The sequence below is a fragment of the Cololabis saira genome, chromosome 11 (assembly GCF_033807715.1).
Source record: "Cololabis saira isolate AMF1-May2022 chromosome 11, fColSai1.1, whole genome shotgun sequence".
NCBI classification, from domain to species: Eukaryota; Metazoa; Chordata; class Actinopteri; order Beloniformes; family Belonidae; genus Cololabis; species Cololabis saira.
The window spans coordinates 11,812,597-11,837,629 of record NC_084597.1 but is presented as its reverse complement, the minus strand read 5'-3'; the positions used below and the strand labels follow the sequence as shown (position 1 = coordinate 11,837,629).

Sequence of the window (25,033 nt, the reverse complement as noted above, 5' to 3'; positions counted from 1 at the left end):
CTCAGGTCTACAGGAAGTTTGTTCCACCGGTGAGGAGCAGAATAACTGAACGCTGCCTCACCTTGCTTGGTTCTGGTTCTTGGGACACACAACAAACCAGATCCAGATGAACCTCAGGGGTCTGGGAGCTTCATAGGGAACTAACAGATCCAGCATGTATTTTGGTCCAAGACCATTCAGTGCTTTGTAGACCAGCAGTAAGATTTTAAACTCTATCCTTTGACTCACTGGAAGCCAGTGTAGTGATTTCATGACCGGTGTAATATGGTCCAGTTTCCTGGTGTTTGTAAGGATATTAATATTAAGTAAAGTCTTCTTCTTCTCTTTTTGGCTTTTCCCTTCAGGGGTCGCCACAGTGAATCAGTTGCCTCCATCTGAGCCTGTCTTCTGCATCCTCTTCTCTTACCCCAACTACCTTCATGTCCTTTTTCACTAAATCTACAAACCTCCTCTTTGGTCTTCCTCTGGGCCTCCTGCCTGGCAGTTCAAAACTCAGCATCCTTCTACCAATACATTCACTATCTCTCCTCTGGACATGTCTGAACATCTCAGTCTGGCCTCCCTGACTTTATCTCCAAAGCTTCTAACACAGGGGTCTCAACCCTGGTCCTGGAGAGCACCTATCCAGCATGTTTTAGGTGTCTCCCTGCATGAACACACCTGATTCCAATCAATGGTCGTCATTAACTTGTCATCAAGGTCCGGACAGTTCTGTGGTCCAGGGAGAATGTAAACAAAACAGGGGGCGGAGGAAAAGGAACCATGTGGGACTGCGAGAAGAAAGTTCACCTGTAAATATAAATACATATCCCACTGGTGATTTAAATTCCGAAACTGTTGTCCCGTGATGATTTTTCAACGGCCCTATTATTTCCTTTACAAACAAGGAGCGACCAACAAACATATTATTTAACTATTGTTCTTTGGTTTAAATATATATATATATATATATATATATATATATATATATATATATATATATATATATATATATATATATATATAAATATATATATTTCTCTTTTCTTTTTTTTGAGCATGTTCGAAATAAAGTTTTTCATTCACTCATTCATTCATTCAAACGGAGGGAAGAAAACCAAAAAAAAGGACAAATGACGTTTTGGACTTTCTTCAACACTAAAGACAGGAAAAGAGGCTGAGGGAGCTGGATGAAAAGGAGGAGGAGAGGGAAAAGAAGAGGGATGACCAGTTATCTAAGTTAATTGACATTTGTGGGAAGATGGAGGACAAAATGTTGTTTTCTTCATCATTTTTTCATTCATAATTTGAGGTTCAATTTCATTTGTTTTCATTTTAATCTAGTCTGCTTTTAAATCTCATCTTTCGCTGACGTTTTGGTGCGAGATGCATTCTGGGATACACTGTAGCACACTGCTGTGTGAACGGTCTGCTGGAGCAGCGTACTGAATCGTTCATTTAGTAGGCAGTATTCAGTGCATACTTTGCAGTATGTAGCGTGTAGTGCGGTAGTGTCCGAATTCGGAAACGGCCACTGTCTCTAGAGTCTAGAGTCTAGAGACCATTTATTGTAACTTAAGTAGGAACATAGCTATCTGTTGATTAGTATTCTCACCTGTTGTCAACGGCTACTATTGACTCTAGTTACTTTAAGATAATTAGATCCATGCATGCATCCTTTATCTTTCAGTATTTACAATATTTACAAAAGGTGCCTTGAATCTCCTATATTACTCATACAATAACTATTTTCACTATATTTTGAACTACAAAAGCTATATTTTAACAATTTAGGTCAGTTAACCTTACCTGCTCTTCAATCACATACATTTTAGAGTACTCAAATCGCAGAGATTTGATTCTTAAGCAACAGGATTTTGCTTACCGTTTCTGAGGCGACTTGTCAGTGCTGAGGGGTTCGGGAAACTGACGCTGGAGTCAACAGGATTCTTCTTCGTGTGAACTGGAGTCCAATCAGCAATGTCTGGCACTCAAGGACATGTTGAGTAAACATGTAATGTTCTTCTCACATCACGTCTGGGTCACCAAATTGTTAAGTATTTGAAACCTGCGTGCTCGTTGATATGAGAAAGAAGACACTTAGAAATAAAGACAAAAAACTTTTTTCAATTCAAGTTTTTCTTATTGGAGATTCAAAGTAAATTTACACATGGACCTTGAAACTGAAAAAAGCTGTTCCAGTTTTTGGATAGATAGCTGATGCACAGATAAATGGATTGATCGGACCCAGAACCCCACTAGGTTTTAAGGACAGGGGAGGCTTAGACCTCAAGAGATGAACAGGATATGAGTGAACGTATCACAAACAGATACAGTATGTATTGCAAAGGAAAGAAAGAGAAAAAAAATAAAGAATAGAAAAATAAACATGGTGTGACAGACTTCACAAAAAATATTCTATAACAAGACCTGTAATTGTGACAACGTATTGGTTGAAAACTTCTAAATGAATATCAAATCTTGATGTACATTTTTGTTTGTGATTAATTTAAGAGACTTAAAAAAATAATCAATTTCAATCAAAAACAGCTTGAATAATGTGGTTGAATTTCAAAATGTACTTTTATGAATATGGAATTTACTTAATAAAATATAGAGTTTGACAATAGTGCAATGGTTTTTCTCTTTGAATTCAAAATAAGTAATTACATTTTTCCCTTCCATGTAAATTTTATATATTGTTTTGCAGAGTATGTAGTTCTCAAGTTCTTTCCAATTGTAGGCGACTACTATATGAGCAACCATAGAACAGGTGAGTTACACTTTCAGGTTCAGTTTTGCAAAACATACACTTGTTATCAATATCACAAAATCTTGAAATGTATGCGTTAGATGGATATATGTTATGTAGTATTTTTAAGTGTAGTTTAATTGTAATGTAATGTAATTACTGATTTTATTTGTGATACAAAATCTAAAAGGAACAAGCCAAGCCTTATGCCAATTAATATTTACAAAAAGAGCATTCCAGAAAAACTTTCCTCGTGGTGTTATTTTTCTTGCATTATAAAAACATTCTCCAATATGTCTATTATGTTTTACTCGAGATGTCAATACCATTTATATAAAGGGTGTTAACAGCTGTATGTTGCACATTCTGTCTTTTGTGGCTTTTTATTCCATTTCTGCTGCTGCTCTCTGCCTGGCTCATGACGTGAACGTCTAGCTGTGACTGCAGGGAGCTTGTAGGTGCAGCTGTTGGCTGCAGTGAAAACGTTGACTGGACTTTCAGTAATGTGGATGTTCTCCATATCAACGAGTGGAACGGACTGGTTAACTCCACCTTACACAGTGAAGTCAGCGGAAACCACGTGATCTGTGATCATATTTAAAGGAGCATGAGGCAGGATTGAGGCAGGATTTGTGATAAAAAATCGTATACGTTTTAAGTTTTCTAGTAATAATGTCAGATGAAGCGTTCCAAACCAAAAAGAATGAGCCCTCTAGTCTAGTGTATCTCTCCGTTGCCTTGAACAGGCTGTGTGCTGCAAAATGTGCTGCAATTCGGAGTCCGAATTTCCCGCGCTGTCCTGCGGATGTGACGTCACATGACGCTGCATGTGCGTTCTCCCGGTTCTCCCGTGCCGGCTTCGCTGGTGGCTGCAGTACCCCCGACGGCCGTCGTGACAGGTTACAGGTGACAGGTTATATTATTATTTATTTAAACACAAATTTCTGCGTCTTTGTATTGAATTTGTCTGCACTTTTATGTTTAAAAAAATAGAAATACCGGTATATATATATAAAAGAAACAAAAACTAAATTATTTATGGGGGCTTAACGCCCTAAATAAGCCTAACGACGTCATTGATCGGACCACTGATAAAAGATGGATGACATTCATTATTTTATTAGAACATACAGGAAATATCAACATGTAAAAAATATAGACACATAAAGACAAAGGTAAATACAATTGCACAGGAGCATTGCATTAGGGTGTTGGTGATGCTTGTACAAAATGTAAAATAATCTCTATAAGATTGTAGTTAAATTAAATGAACAACTGTACCTGTATGGAGGACCACAACTGACATAGTTACATATAAAAGCAGAAATATATATATTTTGTTTTTCCTTTTCCTTCTATATGGAGCTATAACAGTCTTAATAGTCACAAATGCACAGGACAATTCACACGTGCGTAGGACAAGATACACAAATGTATTTCTGATGCACACACAAATATAACCTGATTTACTAACGGTTGGTGGTCTGTGAACTTTGCTGCATTTGTGTACTAATTTTGAGACTCCCCTGATTAGCCTTAATCCACAAATGTCTTTTTTTAAACACGGAATGATCTGCAACTAATGAGATATCTTCCTTGTTTCAGCCAATCATAAGAAAATACATCACGTGGACGTCGTGGAGGAAGATTTACTCATCAATCACCGATTACCAATTACCAATTACACGCCAATCACATGAAGCCATTCAAACCACTCTATGATGTGAATTTCAGTCAGATCAAAATGGCTTCCAGCTAGGACAGCAGAACGATAAGTGAACCATGTAATTTAATATGTTTGGCTACTTAATCCCCTTGTTTACTATGACAAGTGTTTAGTTATTGATCTCAGTCGCTTTAATTGTGTAACTACAAACCACAATTGTAGTGGCAGCTGTCCATGCTGAAGCTCTGTCAGGTGGGACTCATGGGAGGCCATTTTAGTTTGGAGGTTTCCTTCACTAACTGTGGTTTTGTGTGTTTTATATGTGTAGTTTTGCCGTTTTTAAAATGTTTAATGTTGTTTGGTCTTCCAGTTTCAATAGTTTTCACAGGTGATTTCTGTTGCACCATGAGTGAGAAGAGTGTAGCAGCTAAAGATATCTCTCTGTGTTGTTGTTGCTTCAATTGTCAATAAAAAAACTTGTGGAATGTAAATAAAGTTTTGAGTTGATAGGTGGGGCCTTTCAACTCAAAGCAGTCAGGTGACTCGGTCTGAATGAAGCGGTGGAGTGCTTCACACGTCATCAGTGATGTCACATGAAGCAAGCTCCACCCCACTGCTTCACTATAACAACCCTGTCTTGGTTCGTCCTTCGAGGCATCGAGACAGCTCCAGGACATTAACTGCACAAAGAACCGAGCTGCTACCTGGACTCAGGGAAACAGTCTCTCTCCATTGACAAGAAATTCAGCTTTACAGATAATGTAACACCAGCAGAGCTTAATGTAAATAACTTAATAAACTTAATTTTAAATCAGTTTACAAGCCCCGCCTATCAACTCAAAACTTTATTTAAATTCTACAAGACAAACTTTATTGACAATTGAAGCAACAACAACAACAACACAGAGAGATATCTTTTGCTGCTACACTCTTCTCATTCATGGTGCACCAGAAATCACCTGTGAAAACTATCGCAAATGGAAAACCAAACAACATAACACATATAAAACACACAAAACCAGTTAGTGAAGGAAACCTCCAAACTAAAATGGCATCCCATGAGTCCCACCTGACACCTGACATTGTATAAGTAGTTACACAATTAAAGCGATTGGGATTAATAACTAAACACTTCTCATAGTAAACAAGGGGATTAAGTAGCCAAACATATTAAATTAGATGGTTCACTTATCGTTCTGCTGTCCTAGCTGGAAGCCATTTTGATCTGACGGAAATTCACATCATAGAGTGGTTTGAATGGTTTCATGTGATTAGCTGATGAGTACATTTCCCCCCCCATTTTCCCCCACGTGATGTATTTTCTTATGATTGGCTGAAACAAGGAAGATATCTGATTGGTTGCAGATCATTCCGTGTTAAAAAAAGACATTTGTGGATTGAGGCTAATCAGGGGAGTCTCAAAATTGGTACACAAATGCAGCGAAGTCCACAGACCACCAGCGATAAGCAACTCAGGTTATATTTGTGTGTTCATCAGAAATACATTTGTGTATCTTGTCCTACACATGTGTGAATTGTCCTGTGCATTGATGACTATTGAGACTGCTCTAGCTCCATAACACACTGGTATAAACATAGCCTAAAAAAACCCTCACATTTGTTGAAGTATATGTAATGCTGCTCTCACTACCTTTTTCTTTACACAATCACCCCTCACCAAAGACTGGATATTCTCTAATGGGTGAATTTCTAAAATGATAAAGAAGCTAGTTAGTTTTAGGCCCTGTCCCAATACTCCCCCTACCCCTACTTTTCAGCCCTACCCCTAAATTTTGCACGTTCCCGTGAGGTTAGTGGTGTCCCAATTCCTCTTTTCACCTAGGGGTAGTGGAGAAAACGAGGGTAGGGGCTATGAATCTGGCCCTACGGATCGAGGGTTTTCGGATGCTCACTAGCTGAACTAGGGCCAGAAAAACTTCCCAGAATGCTTTTCGTCGTCATTTGTTGACTGAATCAAAAACAAAAACATGGCGGACATTTCTTATTTTTTAGTGAATAAAATCAATATTTTGAGTTAGTTTCTGCATAAAAATGCGTTTTGATTACATTTCTAGCAAGAAATATATATTTTACTTTCATAATATTCACTCAGTGAATGTACATAATCACTCGTTTGCCCGTTGTTGCAAAGTCTTTTTCAAACCTCGCCAGAATAAAGGCTGATTTATGGTTCTGCGTTACACCAACGCAGAGCCTACAGCGTAGGTTACACGGCGACGCGCGCCGTATGCCGTACCCTACGCCCTAGGCGCTCTGCGTCGATTTAACGCGGACCCATAAATCAGCTCCCGAGCCGGCAAGCAGGCAGAAATCCCGAAGTTTTCGGAGCAAATTTCTTAACAGGCGTAGCTACAACTGTTAGATTTCATCTATTAAACCAACATTTATCTTCCTAAATGATTTATTTCAGCCAGCGGTAATTCTCCACAGAGCTGCAGGTTTCTCCCCGGGACGACGGCGCAGGTTGACCTGGCGATCACGTCTGTACGTGAGCTGCTGCTGTGCCCCGGACCGGCTCTTATCATCGCCGAAAACATCAGATCAAATTTCTTAACTTCTTATTTGGATAAACTGAGCCCAGGTTGGGGATCGTAACGGTTACCCACGACCTCTCACCACTTTTTTCCGTGGCACCAACACGGAAATGGTATAATTCTGTGAGCACCACGGATATTGTACCATGTGAAGTCAATAGGATCCGTTGTCGTGATATATACACGGATTATTACATTATTATTATGTATATATTATTCTTTATTATAGTGGCTAAGTTATGAGTTTTTGACGCGCAAGTTACTGTCAGTTTGTAAAAGCATGTTTTTAACGCTGTTTTAACAGTGTTTTATTTGGTGTTTTGATGATTTTTAACAGTATTTTGACGGCGAGTATTTAACCGCGTTTTCTAGTATTTAACGTAAATTCGAGTATTTAACCATGTTGTTTGCTGTCGCCATGACGACGGTTTCAGTGTGGACAGAGAGCGTCCGATGTCACGCAGCTCGACGTGATAGTCGGACGCTCGCATGCAGTTATGACACGGTGTAAACGACTCCCTGGGATCTTAAGCCTGAATTACGGTTCTGCGCTAAATCGACGCGTACCCTACGCCGTAGGCTCTGCGTTGGTGTAACACGGAACCATAAATAAGCCTTTGGTTACCTGAAGAGGGATCCGGACTATTTATTACAACAACTATTTATTGGTTATTTCTATTTTACATTTTTTGTATAAAGCGTGTGTGTGTTTTGGCTGCTGCACGACTGAATTTCTCCTCTGGGAGATCAATAAAGTCTGCTATTCTATTCTATTAAAACAAGAAAAAACGTGTTTTTCATAATAGGTCCCCTTTAAATAAACAGTCCCTCTCTCCGGGCCCGTCACCGGTCTCCCCCACTGCCCGTGCGGCGGGGCGCTCCTTTGGTTCTGGAGGGCCGCTTTCGTAGGGGTGGGTGCACCTGCCCGCGTCGGCGGTCGGGGTGGCCCCGTCTCTCCGGGCAGCCTGGCCTCTCACCGGGTGGGGGTCGTTGGCCTGGGGGGTGTGGGCCTCCTGGACCATGTCCGGCACCCATGCCTGGTGGTCGGGCTCGCCTGGGTCTGCCGCCGTGGGTTCCCTGGCTGCCTCTTCCTGTGGTCGTGGAGGCCCCGCCCGCGGGTCCTCTCGGCTGCCACTGGGAGGGGGGGGGCCTCGCTGGCGGTGGGTTTCCTCCTGCCCTCTTCTCGCCCTCTGTGGGGTTGCTGGTGGCCTGGGTTCCGGGTTCTTTCTTGTCGGCCTCTGGTCTCTCGGGTGGTGGGGTTGCGCCCTCTCTCCTCCACTATAGTTACAGTTCAGGTGGAGCATCGATTGGATTGTTACACACACACACACACACACCTGCTCACCCACCTAGATACTCACTCCGCAGTTTTGGGGGTTAGGTCACGGTAGCCTAGCTTAGCTTTGATTGGGTCCCGTGGATCTGGGATAGTTGCTGCTTGTGTCTCTGCCTGTTCTGTTTGTTTTTTCTCGCAGATTTCCAGGGCTCGTGTGCTCGTTGTGCATTTCCATTTGTTTTTTGCGTCTTGGACTAGCAGCGGATGTTGTATTATTTGTATAATCTAATGGCCCTTTTCCACTAGTATCTACTCAGCTCGCTTCTACCCGCCACGCCCCCGTCTTGTGCTTTTCCACTACGGGCCAAGGTGGGTGGAGCCGTGCCAAGCAGATTTTTCTGTAACCATTCTACCGAGGTTCTAACCGGGCTGAGCCGAGACTATATCTGACGTCACCACCCTCCACACCACTGATTGGTTGGGGGGCGGGGCAGTGGGAGTCAGCGCGAGAGCGACTCGCAGCGATTTTATTATACAGCGCAAACGTCTGTTTGGTGATCCAACTCTGATGTTCATAAACCTGGTGGCTGAGGAGAGAATTAAAAAAGGGATGTAGACGGGCGATAAGGAACGATCAGATCCACAGGCGCTCTGTTTTACTCTCAGCCGCTCGCGGCTCCAGCTGATTTCTGATCTGCGCCGACACGAACAAAGGGGTTGCGCAATCGAGTACGTCACAGCAGCTTCACCCCAACCCGCCAACTTCTCACCTGGCTTTGGAAAAACAAACTGGCACAAAGCGGGTGGAGGCGAGACGAGGCGTGACGAGCCGAGTCGGGCTGAGTAGATAATAATAATAATAATAATAAACTTTTATTAAGGACACAAGGTCCATAGCACAACAGACAACAGACAAAGGGTACAAAAATAAAGGTAAAATCCAGAGTAATCACATATCACATATCACATGACATTTACATATACGGTAGGCTTATACGCCAATGATTCCAGATTCTGGAGAAGAACCTGACTGAGCTCTGTGCAGGGTTAGTCAGTGTGAGAATTATATTGTTCCCAGAGTCCGACAACCTGCACATACATCTGTGCATAAGGTTACGCAGTACAGCAGATACTAGTGGAAAGCGCCATAATGCCCCTTTTGCACTAGTCCTTACTCGGCCCGACTCGGCTCGTCACGCCTCTACCCGTTTTGTCCCCGTTTGTTTTTCCACAGCCAGGTGAGAAGTGGTCAGGTTGGGGTGAAGCTGCTGTGACGTACTCGATTGCGCAACCGCTTTGTTCATGTCGGCGCTGATCAGAAATCAGATGGAGCCGCGAGCGGCTGAGAGTAAAACAGCCCGTCTACATTCCTTTTTTAATTCTCTCCTCAGCCACCAGGTTTATGAACATCTGCACCTCAGAGTTGGATCACCAAACAGACGTTTTGCGCTTTATAATAAAATCGCAGCGAGCCGCGCTCGCGCTGACTCCCGCTTCCTGATTCAAACGTCTGACGGCCCCGCCCCCCAACCAATCAGTGGCGCGGAGGGTGGTGACATCAGAAATAGTCCCGGTGTCGGTGCTTTTTTTCCCACCTGCTTTTTTTTACCGGCTCCCCGTACGTGATGACGTTCCGTCTTGTGATTGGCTTTTGACCGTACGTGATGACTGTATATAGTAGGCTAGATTATTGTTCTCAGCTCACTGATGAATCTCCAATTGTCTAATGAAAATAGTCCCTAATAAATATTTTAACTCTTATTGTTCTCAGCTCACTGATGAATCTCCAATTGTCTAATGAAAATAGTCCCTAATAAATATTTTAACTCTAATATTTTTTTTAGCCTATGTCAGTAAGATCACTGATAATTCTGATAATTCCTTGTATATGTTTCTTCTCCCTTTTACCTCCACTATGATCTGCTGCTTCTGACTTTACAGAAGTGTATGTCTCTATATGTTCTCATTGTTGAATCTGTAAATGTCTAAGCAAAATAGTCATAATACATTATATAAATATAATCAAAAAAATGTAACGTCAACTAAGCGCTCACTGATTAATCCCCAATTGCCAAAAAAGACGTTTTGAATGTGAAGACATTGTGAAAAACTACCTTCCTAGCTTAACATGGCAAAAAAATACCATTGCGGGGAAAAAATGCACACTTCCGGGGAAAATATTTCAGGCCGACACTTCCGGGGAAAATATTGCAGCCCGATACAATCTGGTACCCACACCGGCTCAGCCCGGATAGAACCTCGCCAGAATGGTTACAGAAATACAGGGCTTTCACGTGACGTCACCAAACGCGGAAGTCGCCATTACGGAGATATACCCCCCACCCCCCCAGACCAAAACAAAGCCAGAGCGTATGAGAGACTGCACATTTCTGCTCCTTCATAAACCGTAATCACAATCCGCATGGAAAATGGTCAATTATTGCCGTGTGTACGGTTGTACAAATCGGTCTGACCGAGAAAAACACCTGGAGTTTTACAGACTTCCAAAAGTTATCACAAATCAGGGAGATACTTGCCGAAACTTATCAGAAGAAAGGAGACGTCTGTGGCTTGCTGCACTGAAACAGAACTTCACGGGCAAGAATCTTGACAACATTCATGTTTGTTCTTCACATTTCTTGTCAGGTAAGTGAAAAATAAATATAATAATATAATAATCTACTGTATATTTAGCGTTATTGCTCGCTGTTGATACATCAGCTCTCTCACCCATCCGCACACCATCTGGTTATATGCTTCCAAACCTTTGTAGGCTTTTAGATCCTCAGCTGTGTATGGGCTTGGGGAAAAAATGAGGTAATTCACGATGTCAGGATATTTAATCGTTGGCAGAATAGTCGGGTCATCCGTGGTCCACGTTGTTTGCTCCAGCTCGTACGGATCATGGCCACCTAAAAGGTTTAATTTCTCTTTATACCTCGCCCTTTCTGGAGGACCAAGTCCTTCCCGGTATCTGGTATCTTCCCCACGTTTTGCCGAGGTTTTCCGTGGTTTTGACATGGTCAAATTTTACATGTTAGCCGCTTTGTTGTTGTTGTTCAACCTCCAGCCCTCCACAGCCTCCACTCTGCCTACAAATAATCCCGCCGCTATGGCTGCCGGGTCGCGGTACCGCCCATTTCGTGACGTCGGTGAAAACCCTGTATAGTATCGGCTTGGAGCGGCTCTACCCGTCTCACCCCCTAGTGCAAAAGCGCAAGACGGGGCCGTGGCGGGTAGAACCGAGCTGAGGCGGGACTAGTGGAAAAGGGCTATAAGATATACTACTATGTGACTCAACTGTCATTTTTCGAGATGAATTTATTACAATTGTGAATTGTCAGGATGAGGTACATGTGAACCATAAAAACCATAATGAAAAGAGAATTTAAACAAAAAGAAAAATCGTTCAAACATTTAAACAATTTCATAAAATCCTAACAAAAGAAAGAAAGAAATTAGAGACTTTTATTTTGAAGTACTTCCGGTTGCCTGACCTTCCTGCCGGGTCTTGCGGCCGCCATCTTTCTCTCTGGTCTGTGGGAGCAGAAGTCACCGACATGTTGTCAGTTCGCGTCGCAGCGGCGGTTGCCCGCAACCTTCCTCGTAGGGTTGGATTTGTAAGTAACATTTAACACGTTTTCGTGTCGACTTTGGCACATTTAGGAGAAAATGACGGGTTGTATTGACGTGAAATGGCCGTGGTGCTGCATGATTCCTTGCAGCGTAGGACAGCGGGTCCTTCACACCGGTTGTCATGGTAACAGAACGTTGTCATCACTGGTAACAGACACACGTCATGAGTGGACAGTTTGAATGGATCATACATTACTGAGGGAAATTAAAATATTAAACTGATCTGTGATCAGCTTATTGCCCTGTTTGGGAACTGTCAGTGGCTAATTTGCAGTAATGGCGAGTAGGGATGGGCGGTATGGACAAAAAAATTTATCACGATAATTTCTGGCATTTATCCCAATAACGATAAAAAAAAATACCAATACAAAAACTGTCATCAACGGGAATATTTCTTTCTTTCTTTCTTTCTTTCTTTCTTTCTTTCTTTCTTTCAGGCTCATTTCTTTCTTTCAGGCTCATTTCTTTCTTTCTTTCTTTCTTTCTTTCTTTCTTTCTTTCTTTCTTTCTTTCTTTCTTTCTTTCTTTCTTTCTTTCTTTCTTTCAGGCTCATTTCTTTCTTCTTTCTTTCTTTCAGGCTCATTTCTTTCTTCTTTCTTTCTTTCAGGCTCATTTCTTTCTTCTTTCTTTCTTTCAGGCTCATTTCTTTCTTCTTTCTTTCTTTCAGGCTCATTTCTTTCTTCTTTCATGCTCATTTCTTTCTTCTTTCTTTCTTTCTTTCTTTCATGCTCATTTCTTTCTTCTTTCTTTCTTTCATGCTCATTTCTTTCTTCTTTCTTTCTTTCATGCTCATTTCTTTCTTCTTTCTTTCTTTCATGCTCATTTCTTTCTTTCTTACTTTCTTTCTTTCTTTCATGCTCATTTCTTTCTTTCTTACTTTCTTTCTTTCTTTCTTTCTTTCTTTCAGGCTCATTTCTTCTTTCTTTCTTTAATGCTCATTTCTTTCTTTCTTTCTTGCTTTCTTTCTTTCTTTCTTTCTTTCTTTCAGGCTCATTTCACCTCAATTTATCGTTTTCCAATTTATTCGTATTTCCAAAATTTGACCTGATTTACTAATTCAGGGTGCTTTGATTTAAATGTGCCTTTTCCCTCAACGCTATTATAATGTGTTGTATGAAATAACATTTATATATTTCTGTCTACACAATAAGGACTTAGGAATTTCTGCCTGTTAATGTACTTTATTCCCTTTTAGATGATAACATACAAAAATCTGTTGATTTTTCTGAGAAACTGGCGACATATTTTTGAAAATGTATTTACAAAATATAAGTAATTCTTTCCTTTTTTTAAATACGCTTTACAGGTATCAAAGAACGTTGCTGCAGCATGTGTAGGAGCCAAGAATCTACACACCAGCCGCCCATGGCTCCAGAAGACAGGTCAGCGTTGCACTAACCTTATCTTGACCTAAAGGAATTCATTAATTGTCTGAATTGTTCCTTGCACACAGATTCACATTTAACCAGATGTGTATATTTAGTGATGCTCAGTGAATACTTTTTGCACATCAAAGGCACAGCGGAGGTGTCGTCCATTCTGGAGGAGAAGATCCTGGGAGCTGACACCAGTGCTGATTTGGAGGAGACTGGTCGTGTGCTGTCCATTGGCGATGGTATTGCCAGAGTGTATGGTCTTAGGAATGTGCAGGCTGAGGAAATGGTGGAGTTCTCCTCTGGTCTGAAGGTGATGGTTTAAACCTTAGATACAGACTGTTCACAACTTACCACATTAGGGCTGTTCGATTTTGCCCAAAAATAAAATCTCGATTTCTTTCTCTCAAAATCCGATTTTCGATTACGATTATTTTGTGAATTGACAAAAGGCAAAGAAATGATTTCAAATATGCTGTTTTTTTATTGAACATTTGCCCCATTGGGCTTTAAGTGCAAACTTTGCTCTTATTAAACCAAAAATGAATGAATAAAGTGCAAAACTCTGTAAAATAAGTTGAAAAAAAGTTTTAAAAAATATAATAAAATATAAAGTTTTATCTCTGAAAAAAAAAAATCAGCAAATCAGCACTTGCAAACATACAGTAAGTTATATTTCCAATTAAATAAAACAAGACATTTTCTAATTAAACTAAACTGGGTCTTTGCATGCTAAATAATAATGCAACCCATGAAGGAGGTAGAGGTGTGTAATGTCAGTCATTACATTTGCTATTCACATTTGCAAGTTTTTTGCAAGGAACACGAGCCGGTCTACCGCATCTGGCTTGAGGGATGCCCGGTGGCATGTTAGTATATCACCATGGTTACAACGCCCCCTCCTACACTAAAGAGCCTCTCCCATGGGGCACTTGTCGCAGGTATTGAGAGTTATTTCCATCAATCATTAATATGTGTGCAGACAAGGTAAAAAAAAAAAAAAAAGTGAAAAATCGATTTTACGAGTTTCACGTTTTAACATCGTTCTAATTACATAATTGCGATTACGATTTAAAATCGATTAATCGAACAGCCCTATACCACATCATTTCAAGTAGATGGTAGTTTGCAAATGCCAGTGATCTTTGAGTAGAGTTCACAAGCAGCATATTAGTATCATTTCTAGTAAGTATTATTTCTCTCATCCAGGGTATGTCACTGAACTTGGAGCCTGACAACGTTGGTGTTGTCGTGTTTGGTAATGACAAGCTGATCAAAGAGGGCGACATTGTCAAAAGAACAGGTGCTATTGTGGATGTGCCTGTTGGTGAAGAGCTCCTGGGCAGAGTTGTTGATGCTCTGGGAAACGCCATTGATGGAAAGGTAACTCATGCTCATTCGTTGCTCACAGGAATCATAGTATTGTTATCAACTGGAGATTTAAATAATACCTGTTTCCTTGTCGGTTGTTCTGCAGATTCATGTTTTTGGTAATCTCTTAGTTAAACTTTGAAAACTCCCAAATTAAGTTCTTTTTCCTTTGATAAACTCACTGATAAGTCAACTAATTGTTAGAGGGAGCTTTACCGGCTGATGTGATCTTCTGCTATTATTAGGCCTGTGTTGAAAAAATCGGTTCTCCGATTTTAAATCGATTCTCATATTAATTCCTAAAAATCGATTCATATGTCTAAAGATCGATTTAAAAAAAAAAAAAAAAAAGGACCAAAAGTAGTAATGTAATGATGAATTTTTTTTTTTTTCATCATTACATTACTACTTTTGGTACTTTTTTGTTTATGCCCAAAAAAGGAATATTTTGTTGGACACGAGAATAACTGGTGCCATGTTTTTGCCTTTAAATATGTTTAAAGGTATGAAAACATTAAAGTTTTCAGTTATAAATTGCATACATTGTCTATATTTCTTTGCTTTATTATACTGTCTTGGGGTTACATTTGCATAAATGTTAAAAACCAAATTCTCATAAATGGGGAAAAAATAAAAGCGATTTTTCTTTCGTCCTCTGTTTCCTCCCTGGATCTGTTTGATAATTCTGCCCCACGATGTTTCTGAAAGCAGTTCTAACAGCAATCTGGGAGCTGATTGGTCCTTACAGCATCATTAGCTGCCAATACTTGCTGTTGAATCTCAATATAATACTAGTATTAATATGTTGCATAACTAGACAGTCATATAATTCATGCAACAGCTGAAAAAAACAGTTTTATTAACAGTAACCCAAATCAATATCGGATCGAATCGTGATAATCGATTCTGAATCTTAAGAATCGGAATCGAATCGATTCTTGATATTTGAATCGATCCCCAGCCCTAGCTATTATAGCTTAAATTAATTAAGTGATAGGTAATGGAGCAGATTTAATATGGTTTCTTCATCTGTTCTCTTCAAAGGGTCCTCTTGGCGCCAAGATCCGCAGGCGCGTGGGTCTGAAGGCCCCGGGTATCATCCCCCGCATCTCTGTGAGGGAGCCCATGCAGACTGGCATCAAAGCTGTGGACAGTTTGGTACCCATCGGTCGTGGTCAGCGTGAGCTGATTATTGGAGACAGGCAGACTGGGTAAGAGGATTCTGTTCAAAGGGAATCCATCCATTCATCACCTATCCCTGCTTATTCCAGTCCAGGGTGAAAGGGTTTTGCTGGAGCCTGTCCCAGCTCTCTATGGGGGAAAAGCAGGGGTACACCCTGGACAGGTGTGCAAAGGGAATATTTTAGAAAAATGCAGCATGTGACATGTTTTTGAGGTGCCGTTCAGCTATTCATTGAGTACTTATTGAGTAAAAATAACTAAAGGGTATTTTGTTCTAAAACAATTTTTGCCATTATTAGGGGTGTAACGATACACTAATCTCACGATACGGTACGATACACGATATTGAGGTCACGATAACGATACGATATTATAGCAGTATTTTTTTAACAACCTTGAATGAGGAACATATGACTGGAAAAAATTGTCTTTTATTTGAAAGACACAAAATACAAAACAATGCTGTGTGTTTCCCCTATTGTTACAGTTTGTAATGCTTTATAACTGTTTAAGTTTTAAAGAGAAAGCCAGGCCAACCATTTTCCACAAACTGAACTAAAAGTAAATGTCAGGTTTGCATTATGCATCTTCAGTTTCATACAAGTACAAATATTTTGCCACAAACTGAATAGTTTCTCTCATGTATGATTTGACTTTTTTCTTTTCCAGAAATTTAACAACTAAAATTAAATAAATAAATAAAAGTAAATAAATACATACAATTTTACATCATAAAAAAGATTGATTCATGCTCACCTTATAAGTGTAAGAGGAGATTTATTTTTGTTAAGAAGGTTAGTTTGTTAATTCAGGGTTCATTATTTTATAAATATATTCTTTATATTCTGATGTAAATCAGGGACTATAATGACACTAGTCAGTTTATCTGTAGTTGTTAATATGTTTTAGATTGGGCGGAGTGATACAGCACTAGGTGCTGTGTTGATGTTCTAAAATCCTACACTGTTGAGGGACATTAAAGTACACTGGAACTCACGCAGAAGTTGTCCCGTGTTTATCCTACTCACGACCCGAAAAAGGTTTAATTTAATAAGGTAAGGCTTAACTCTACACCAGACTTACATAAGTAAAGATTCAGACCTCAAAACGGGACCGAGATTTTGGTCCGCGGGTCGAGGCGCGGTCGCGGTCGGATGCGCGTTACTACTCAACACAATAGATTAATATTAATACCCCAATATCGCGATACACTTTGTCACCTCCACGACACGTTTCGTGACGTTTTTGTATCGCAAAATTTCGTGGCACGATATATTGTTACACCCCTAGTCATTATTCTTATTCACCTTCAAATTGTTTTCGATTTGTTGAAATCCAGAGTAAAGATGAACAAAACCAATCATCGAAGAGTGTCATGTGCCTTTTTTCAGATGTCAGAAGAAGGCTTTAATCTAAAATCAAAACTGTTACTGACTTTAAATTTGTGTTGCAGTAAAACTGCAATTGCCATCGACACAATCATCAACCAGAAACGCTTCAATGAAGGAACCGATGAAAAGAAGAAGCTGTACTGCATCTACGTCGCTATCGGCCAGAAGAGATCCACAGTGGCTCAGCTGGTGAAGAGGCTGACTGATGCCGATGCCATGAAGTACACCATCGTGGTGTCTGCTACTGCCTCTGATGCTGCTCCGCTGCAATATCTGGCTCCATACTCTGGCTGCTCCATGGGGGAGTATTTCAGAGACAATGGCAAGCACGCCCTGATCATCTACGATGACCTCTCCAAGCAGGTGAGGTTTACATAAGACGAGTGATGCACCGATTGTTCGGTAACCGAAATTGTTCGGCCGAAAATGGCAAAAAAACACTTTCGGTGTTCGGTGGAATAAGTGGGGAAAAAACCCGAACAATTAATAACGGCGTTGTAATATAACTAAGGAAATAGACTGGCCGCTCTGTAACTGTTGCGCACCACAAACATAAATCGTTGGCCAACCAAAAACTAACCACATAACGCTCCCGTAATGGTTGCGCACCACATAAATCGTTGGCCAACCAAAAACTAACCACATAAGAATTTTACCTAACATTCACCAGCAGGTGGAACCAAAACAACATAAATCAATCTATTACAGGTGCGTTTAGATGACGAAATCAAACGTGGAAGAGCGTGGAGTGAAGTGGTGCGGTGCAAACATGTCAGCAGTGTGGAAGTATTTTAGAGTGGCAAAGAATAATACAAGAATGGCTGTTTGCAATGAATGTTCTGCTCAAATATCTAGAGGGGGCACATCTGCAAAGTCTTTAAGCACTACAAGTTTGATTTATCATTTGAAATGATAAAAAACCCTGAGCGCTTTAATGCATTTTTATTGTTTTAAGGCCTATGTTACAATGTTCAGTCAGTTAAGCCTAACGTAAGCTCAAAGATGGCCAAAAAATGTATTTTGCTAATTTATTTATTTTAAGTTATTGCTCTTTGCTGGTATAATGTCTGCTGGAATATTTAAGAAATGCTGGGAAATTAAAAAAGGTTCAGTTTTTTATGTTCAACAAATGTTTTCTACCTTGTAATTTTGTAAAATATTTTTTTTCTTTTAAAAGCATGCCTAAATCAAATTTATTTGATTTATGCAATGGTGAAAAAATTGGCAAAATAAATGAAAAACTGCGAAGAACCATGTTCTGGTTTGTTCGGTATTCGGCCAAGTGTTTATTATTATTTTCGGTTTCGGTTTTGGCCACAAATTTTCATTTCGGTGCATCACTACATAAGACGGTGGAGGGGCTGTGAACATGGAGAAAGCCAGGCGATTACATTTAGATAAGCATGCAGCCTTAACTGTTGCCCTTCTGCAGGCTGTTGCCTACCGTCAGATGTCCCTGCTGCTTCGTCGTCCCCCGGGCCGCGAGGCTTACCCAGGAGACGTCTTCTACTTGCATTCCCGTCTGCTGGAGAGAGCTGCTAAGATGAATGACAACTTTGGTGGCGGCTCGCTCACCGCCCTTCCCGTCATTGAGACACAGGCTGGCGACGTGTCAGCCTACATTCCAACTAATGTCATCTCCATCACCGACGGACAGGTGAGAGGGTGACTTGTCACGCCTCATCCAGACATGACCAGTCTTAAACATGTCCTTAACTGTTGTCTTCTCACGCAGATCTTCTTGGAGACTGAGCTTTTCTACAAGGGTATTCGTCCAGCCATCAACGTTGGTTTGTCTGTGTCACGTGTTGGATCTGCTGCCCAGACCAGGGCTATGAAGCAGGTCAGTCCTCCTTATCTATTGGCTTTTGTCACACTAACAATGTTGCATGTTAACTCATTGATTCCTGCTTGTTGTCAGGTGGCTGGTACCATGAAACTTGAGCTGGCTCAGTACCGTGAGGTTGCTGCCTTTGCTCAGTTTGGTTCTGATTTGGATGCCGCCACTCAACAGCTGCTGAATCGTGGCGTTCGTTTGACCGAGCTCCTTAAACAGGGCCAGTACTGTAAGTATTATTTCATTTTCATTTCATTTCATAAAAAAAATAAAACAATTCATATGAAGATGGTCTGTCCATCTGTTCAACAATCACTACTTATATAATACCAAAAAAAAGAAATAATGAAAGAACAAAACAAAAAAATAAGAAAACATACACACTAACTCACCAACAATATAAAAACAAAAACAACAAAATATATTTTACCCGTTAAATTCATATTGTCTAATTGTGTGGTCTTTATACAATTTCTTGAACTGTTGAATATTTTTACAATCCTTTAAATCAGTTGTTAATGAGTTCCATAATTTTACACCACATACTGAAATACACATTTGTTTTAAAGTGGTGCGTGCAAACGGATGTTTAAAATCAAATTTCCTCCTATGGTTCTTATCTTCTGAACTAAACACAAAAAAACATTATCAGCTTATTTCAGCATCTCTTTCAAATAATTGATCAATTATCGCCTCTTATTCCCCGTATTCTTTTACTTTTCAGGTCCGATGGCCATCGAAGAGCAGGTAACGGTCATTTATGCCGGTGTGAGGGGTCACTTGGACAAAATGGAGCCAAGCAAGATCACTAGGTTTGAGAAAGCATTCCTGCAGCACATATTGAGCCAACACCAGGACCTGCTGGCAAGTATTAGGTAAGTTAAAATATTTAAGGCAGGATTGTTTTTTTTTTTTATCTTTGGAGATGTTTTATAACCATTGTTCATTTGTTTACAGGGCTGATGGAAAAATCTCTGAGGCATCCGATGCTAAACTCAAGCAGATTGTGTTGACTTTCCTCTCCAGTTTTGAGTAAGATAATGCTATTTGGGCTGGTTGTTTGTTTGCATTGTGCAACATTAGTTATACGTTCTATGGACTTCAAAAATATTGATCTTTAATGTACAGATATCTCTTAATGGACAATTAAAATATTCCATCTAACTGACAGTTGTCTCTCTTTATTTGCAGTATTTCTGGTTCTCATTTATAAAAAAATTAATAAATTATCTGATTCCAAAAAGAAACTGCAGATAATGTGTACACCAAGTTTAGTAATTTCCCTCAAATTATTTAAAATTCACTTCCCTGCTCATATGTTTATTTGTATGAACAAGCAAAACACGCAAAGGTGATCTCACACAAAATAGAAATGAAAAAAATCCATGAATGAAGATCTTCCAAAACATCAATACAGTACATAGTGAAATGCATCTCTTGTAAGTTTTATTATTAAAAGTGGCAAATTAGTCTTAATTTTTCGTTAATGTGACTATGGTGCTCTGAGTTCTGCTTCAATCTGTTTTTTAAAAATATGTCACTTTAAAGACACGCTAACATTACATTTCATTTGCATCAAATAATACCTTTTCTGGATGATGCTATTGACAGACCGTTTAAATCAGGTTCATCTGAACATCTAAGGCCACATCCAAACTAGAACATTTTGACCCTCAAGAACAGTTTTTGGTTAAATGCAAACATTGTTTCAGGTTGTAAAAGGCAGCTTTTGTGGTGTGATGCAGATGGATGGAAACGAGGATTGTTTTTCAAAACCATATACTATCGTATCAACACGTACTAATTTAGCTAAAATGTAGTAATTCAATTTATAGCATAGGAGCCATTTTGTATTTTGGTTTTGTGGCAGTTGTGAGGCTGAACTTCCAATGTTTCCAAAGATGGGATCAGAGACCACTTTGACTTGTTGCTCTATGAAGTTGACTCCTGTGTTTGCACGAGGTGTATTTCATAGAAATAAAATGGTTTCTTTGTCCTCTTCTAAGAATGCTCTTACATCAGCAAATACACCGACATGTTCTGCCATGACTATGACCTGCTATTATCGTGATATGTATTTAATATAACATTTAATAAAGGCTATAAAAGTATAAAGGAAGTAACTGAAAATTAATTTTGCTGATGTGCTTCCATCTTTAATGAGCAGGGCAGGGGGTAGTTAATAAGTGGGTGTTTTTTTGACACAACTACATTGACATAACCCATAATAACGCTGTAAACAACATGGATGCAGCAAATGGTGCTGACCTTGTCCTTGGTTCCACCTTTGACAACTGGACTCTTAGTTTTTATTTAATAACACTTCAAGTGTTTACATATATCATAGGAAAACCATTATGATCTATTAAAAAGGCAATCTGCATAATGAACTGAAGCAAAATTATAGTTGAGCCACAATTTCCTCACAATAATGAGAATTGTAATAGCCTAAATAAAAAAAGTTTACTTAAGATTTATCTGAGAAATGTGCTTTTAAAGCTCCCGAATCATAGGTGTAGTTTTTGACACATTGGTTTTTCATATGTTTCTCATCTGAGGCTCCATTTACATAAATTTAGAGTTAATAAGGACCAGATTCATTACATTTCTTTTGTTCTGAGAGCAAAGTCTAGTAGGGTGCACTTTCTTTTTTCCATGTACTTTTAGACACAAAATTATTAGCAGAACAGATGTAAATGTGTTTTTCACCAGAGAATCAAATTTGAGCCCAAATGTTTTGCTGATTAACTCATCAGTAAGTTAGTTTAAAACAAAAGAGAAAGTAAACAGCAAAATGTTTAACATATTGCTTGAAGTAGGACTTGACTAAAAATAGGTTTTTGTCATATTGGTGGTAAGTGCCCTGACTGTAAAACATAAGAAATACAATCTCAAACCAGTTGTTTTCATTTTCAAAACAAATCGTGTTGCTCCACAACATCTAGTTTTATTTTGAGTATCTTCCTTAAACAACTCAAGAAAGTTACCGGCATTTTTTGCCTCATCTGCTTCATTTTCCCGGTATCCGCGCAGATGAATCTCTTGCTTTGCACATGTGCGCACAACGTCAAGTATAACTTTTATATGCTCCCGATTTCTTTCTATCATCTCACCTTGTCGGCCCTCTGTGTTGAGGAGTTGACGAATGATTGTGCCACGGGTGGACTTGTTGCATTCTCTGTAGTTGTTGTATTTCTCCACAGCCATCTGATGAGCACTGCTGCTTTCATGTCTATAACAAGCTGTGTTCATGTGTTTCCAGTCCTTATATCCATCAGGACTGAATTTCTCTTCCCCGCCTCTCTCACCAAAATGCTGACACGTTTTACAGTACACTGCATCCTTGACAATGCTGTACTCCAAAAATGTGTAATTATCATACCAGTGTGAGGAGAAGCTCCTGGCTTTGTGTGCAAAACTGACACCGGTCACTGCTTGAGTTTGGGCTGTTGCTAGTTCATCTTCAGCGGATAGGTCTACAGGTGTCGAGCCGCCACCGGTATCTGACTGACCAGCCTCTTCTGTTCCGCCAACCCAACATTCATCCTGAGCTGGTTGCAGAACTGGAGACACTTGTTAGACCCTCCAGAAAAACGTGGGCAAAAATCCTTGATTCTGCGGGCTAAAATCCTTGATTCTGCGGGCTAAAATCCTTGATTATGCGATTAAATGTGCAGGTTTTTTATGTGCTTTTATGCGGTGAAATTGCGGAATATGCGGGAAGTCGTGGAATATGCGGAAAGTTGCAAAATATGCAAAATATGCAGGAAGTTGCGGATTCGGCGCTGAGTTCTTCCCTCTTAAATTCAGCGGGTTGTCTCGTCTGATCTGAGGTCGTAAGAGAAAAAAAAAGGAGAGCGAGGGTGGAGAGGAGAGGGGCGGTGGCGGCCCGGGGGCCGGCCGCCTCTCTCCCTCCAGCCGCGGCTCAGTGCTCGGGTGATTGCCGGGAGCACCGGCGCGGCGAGGGGGACGAGACAGAGCTCCGTCACCCCACGCGTCCGCCGCCAAGATCCCCCAAGTGGATGGGAGCTCCGCCTCCGCCGGCCCTCGCAGGCGCAGTGGTGCGCGGTCAGCGCGGATCCTGAGTCCACCGGCAGCCGCGCCCCCCGCTTGCCCGGTGGGCTCGACGGAGACGGCACTCCTTTTTCCTCTCACCCCCGCGGGTGAGAGCTGCTGTTTGGGGGGTGGCGGTTTCTGCGAGGGGTGCGGAGGTCCCCGGGCGGGTCCCGCACGTCGCGACCGGGCGTCCCGACATGTCACTCACAACACTCCCCCCTTTTTCCAAACTCACTCACTCACTCACTCACTCATCTTCTCCCGCTTTATCCGTTACCGGGTCGCGGGGGCAGCAGCCTCAGCAGGGATGCCCAGACTACCCTCACCCCAGACACTTCCTCCAGCTCTTCCGGGGGAGTCCGAGGCGTTCCCAGGCCAGCCGAGAGACATAGTCTCTCCAGCGTGTCCTGGGTCTTCCCCGGGGTCTCCTCCCGGTGGGACATGCCTGGAACACCTCCCTAGGGAGGCGTCCAGGAGGCATCCGGTACAGATGCCCAAGCCACCTCAGCTGACTCCTCTCAATGTGGAGGAGTAGCGGCTCGACTCCGAGCTCCTCCCGGGTGACCGAACTCCTCACCCTATCTCTAAGGGAGCGTCCAGCCACCCTGCGGAGGAAACTCATCTCGGCCGCTTGTATCCGCGATCTTGTCCTTTCGGTCACTACCCAAAGTTCATGACCATAGGTGAGGGTAGGGGCGTAGATTGACCGGTAAATCGAGAGCTTCGCCTTTCGACTCAGCTCCCTCTTTACCACGACGGTCCAGTACATCGACCGCATTACTGCGGACGCTGCACCGATCCGCCTGTCAATCTCACGCTCCATTGTTCCCTCACTCGTGAACAAGATCCCGAGATACTTAAACTCCTCCACCTGAGGCAGGACTTCTCCACCCACCCGGAGAAGGCATGCCACCCTTTTCCGGTCGAGAACCATGGCCTCGGTCTTGGAGGTGCTGATTCTCATCCCTGCCGCGTCGCACTCGGCCGCAAACCGCCCCAGCACATGCTGGAGGTCCCGGTCTGATGAAGCCAACAGGACAACATCATCTGCAAAAAGCAGAGATGAAATCCTGAGGTTCCCAAACCGGATCCCCTCCGGCCCCTGGCTGCGCCTAGAAATCCTGTCCATAAAAATTATGAACAGGACCGGTGACAAAGGGCAGCCCTGCCGGAGTCCAACATGCACCGGGAACAAGTCTGACTTACTGCCGGCAATGCGAACCAGACTCCTGCTTCGATCATACAGAGACCGGACAGCCCTTAGTAGAGGGCCCCGGACTCCATACTCACTCAGCACCCCCCACAGAATGGCACGAGGGACACGGTCAAATGCCTTCTCCAGATCCACAAAGCACATGTAGACTGGTTGGGCAAATTCCCATGAACCCTCGAGCACCCTGCCGAGGGTATAGAGCTGGTCCAGTGTTCCACGACCGGGACGAAAACCGCATTGTTCCTCCTGAATCCGAGGTTCGACTATCGGCCGTAATCTCCTCTCCAGTACCCTGGCGTAGACTTTCCCCGGGAGGCTGAGAAGTGTGATCCCCCTGTAGTTGGAACACACTCTCCGGTCCCCCTTTTTAAACAGAGGGACCACCACCCCGGTTTGCCACCCCAGTGGTACTGTCCCCTTCCTCCATGCAATGTCGCACAGGCGTGTCAGCCAAGACAGCCCTACGACATCCAGAGACTTGAGGTACTCGGGGCGAATCTCATCCACCCCCGGTGCCCGGCCACCGAGGAGCTTACGAACCACCTCGGTGACCTCGGCTTGGGTGATGGATGAGCACGCCTCCGAGCCCCAACCCTCTGCTTCCTCAGTGGAAGGCATGTCAGTCGGGTTAAGGAGATCCTCAAAGTATTCCTTCCACCGTCCGACAATGTCCCCAGTCGAGGTCAACAGCTCCCCACCAGCACCATAAATGGTGCCGGCAGAGTACTGCTTCCCCCTTCTGAGGC

At 41.8% G+C, this 25,033-nt stretch overlaps 1 protein-coding gene across 1 annotated transcript; it reads left to right on the top strand.

Annotated features, from left to right (window-relative positions):
* The first annotated feature begins 11,726 nt into the window (after nucleotides 1–11,726).
* Nucleotides 11,727–20,182, top strand: atp5fa1 (ATP synthase F1 subunit alpha). Its single transcript, XM_061733714.1, has 11 exons — nucleotides 11,727–11,848; nucleotides 13,171–13,246; nucleotides 13,381–13,550; nucleotides 14,447–14,620; nucleotides 15,653–15,819; nucleotides 17,244–17,544; nucleotides 18,614–18,838; nucleotides 18,917–19,024; nucleotides 19,103–19,247; nucleotides 19,743–19,893; nucleotides 19,976–20,182. Exons 1-11 carry the CDS (start codon nucleotides 11,789–11,791, stop codon nucleotides 20,052–20,054), a joined length of 1,656 nt encoding a protein of 551 aa, XP_061589698.1. The 5' UTR covers nucleotides 11,727–11,788; the 3' UTR covers nucleotides 20,055–20,182.
* Nucleotides 20,183–25,033: the final 4,851 nt, after the last annotated feature.

Bases quoted from the DNA above. Each gene is read 5' to 3' on its own strand.
- atp5fa1 (XM_061733714.1), top strand. From the start codon at position 11,789: ATGTTGTCAGTTCGCGTCGCAGCGGCGGTTGCCCGCAACCTTCCTCGT. The intron at 13,247-13,380 runs GTCAGCGTTGCA...TGCACATCAAAG, and splicing joins CCCATGGCTCCAGAAGACAG to GCACAGCGGAGGTGTCGTCC. The intron at 14,621-15,652 runs GTAACTCATGCT...TTCTCTTCAAAG, and splicing joins GAAACGCCATTGATGGAAAG to GGTCCTCTTGGCGCCAAGAT.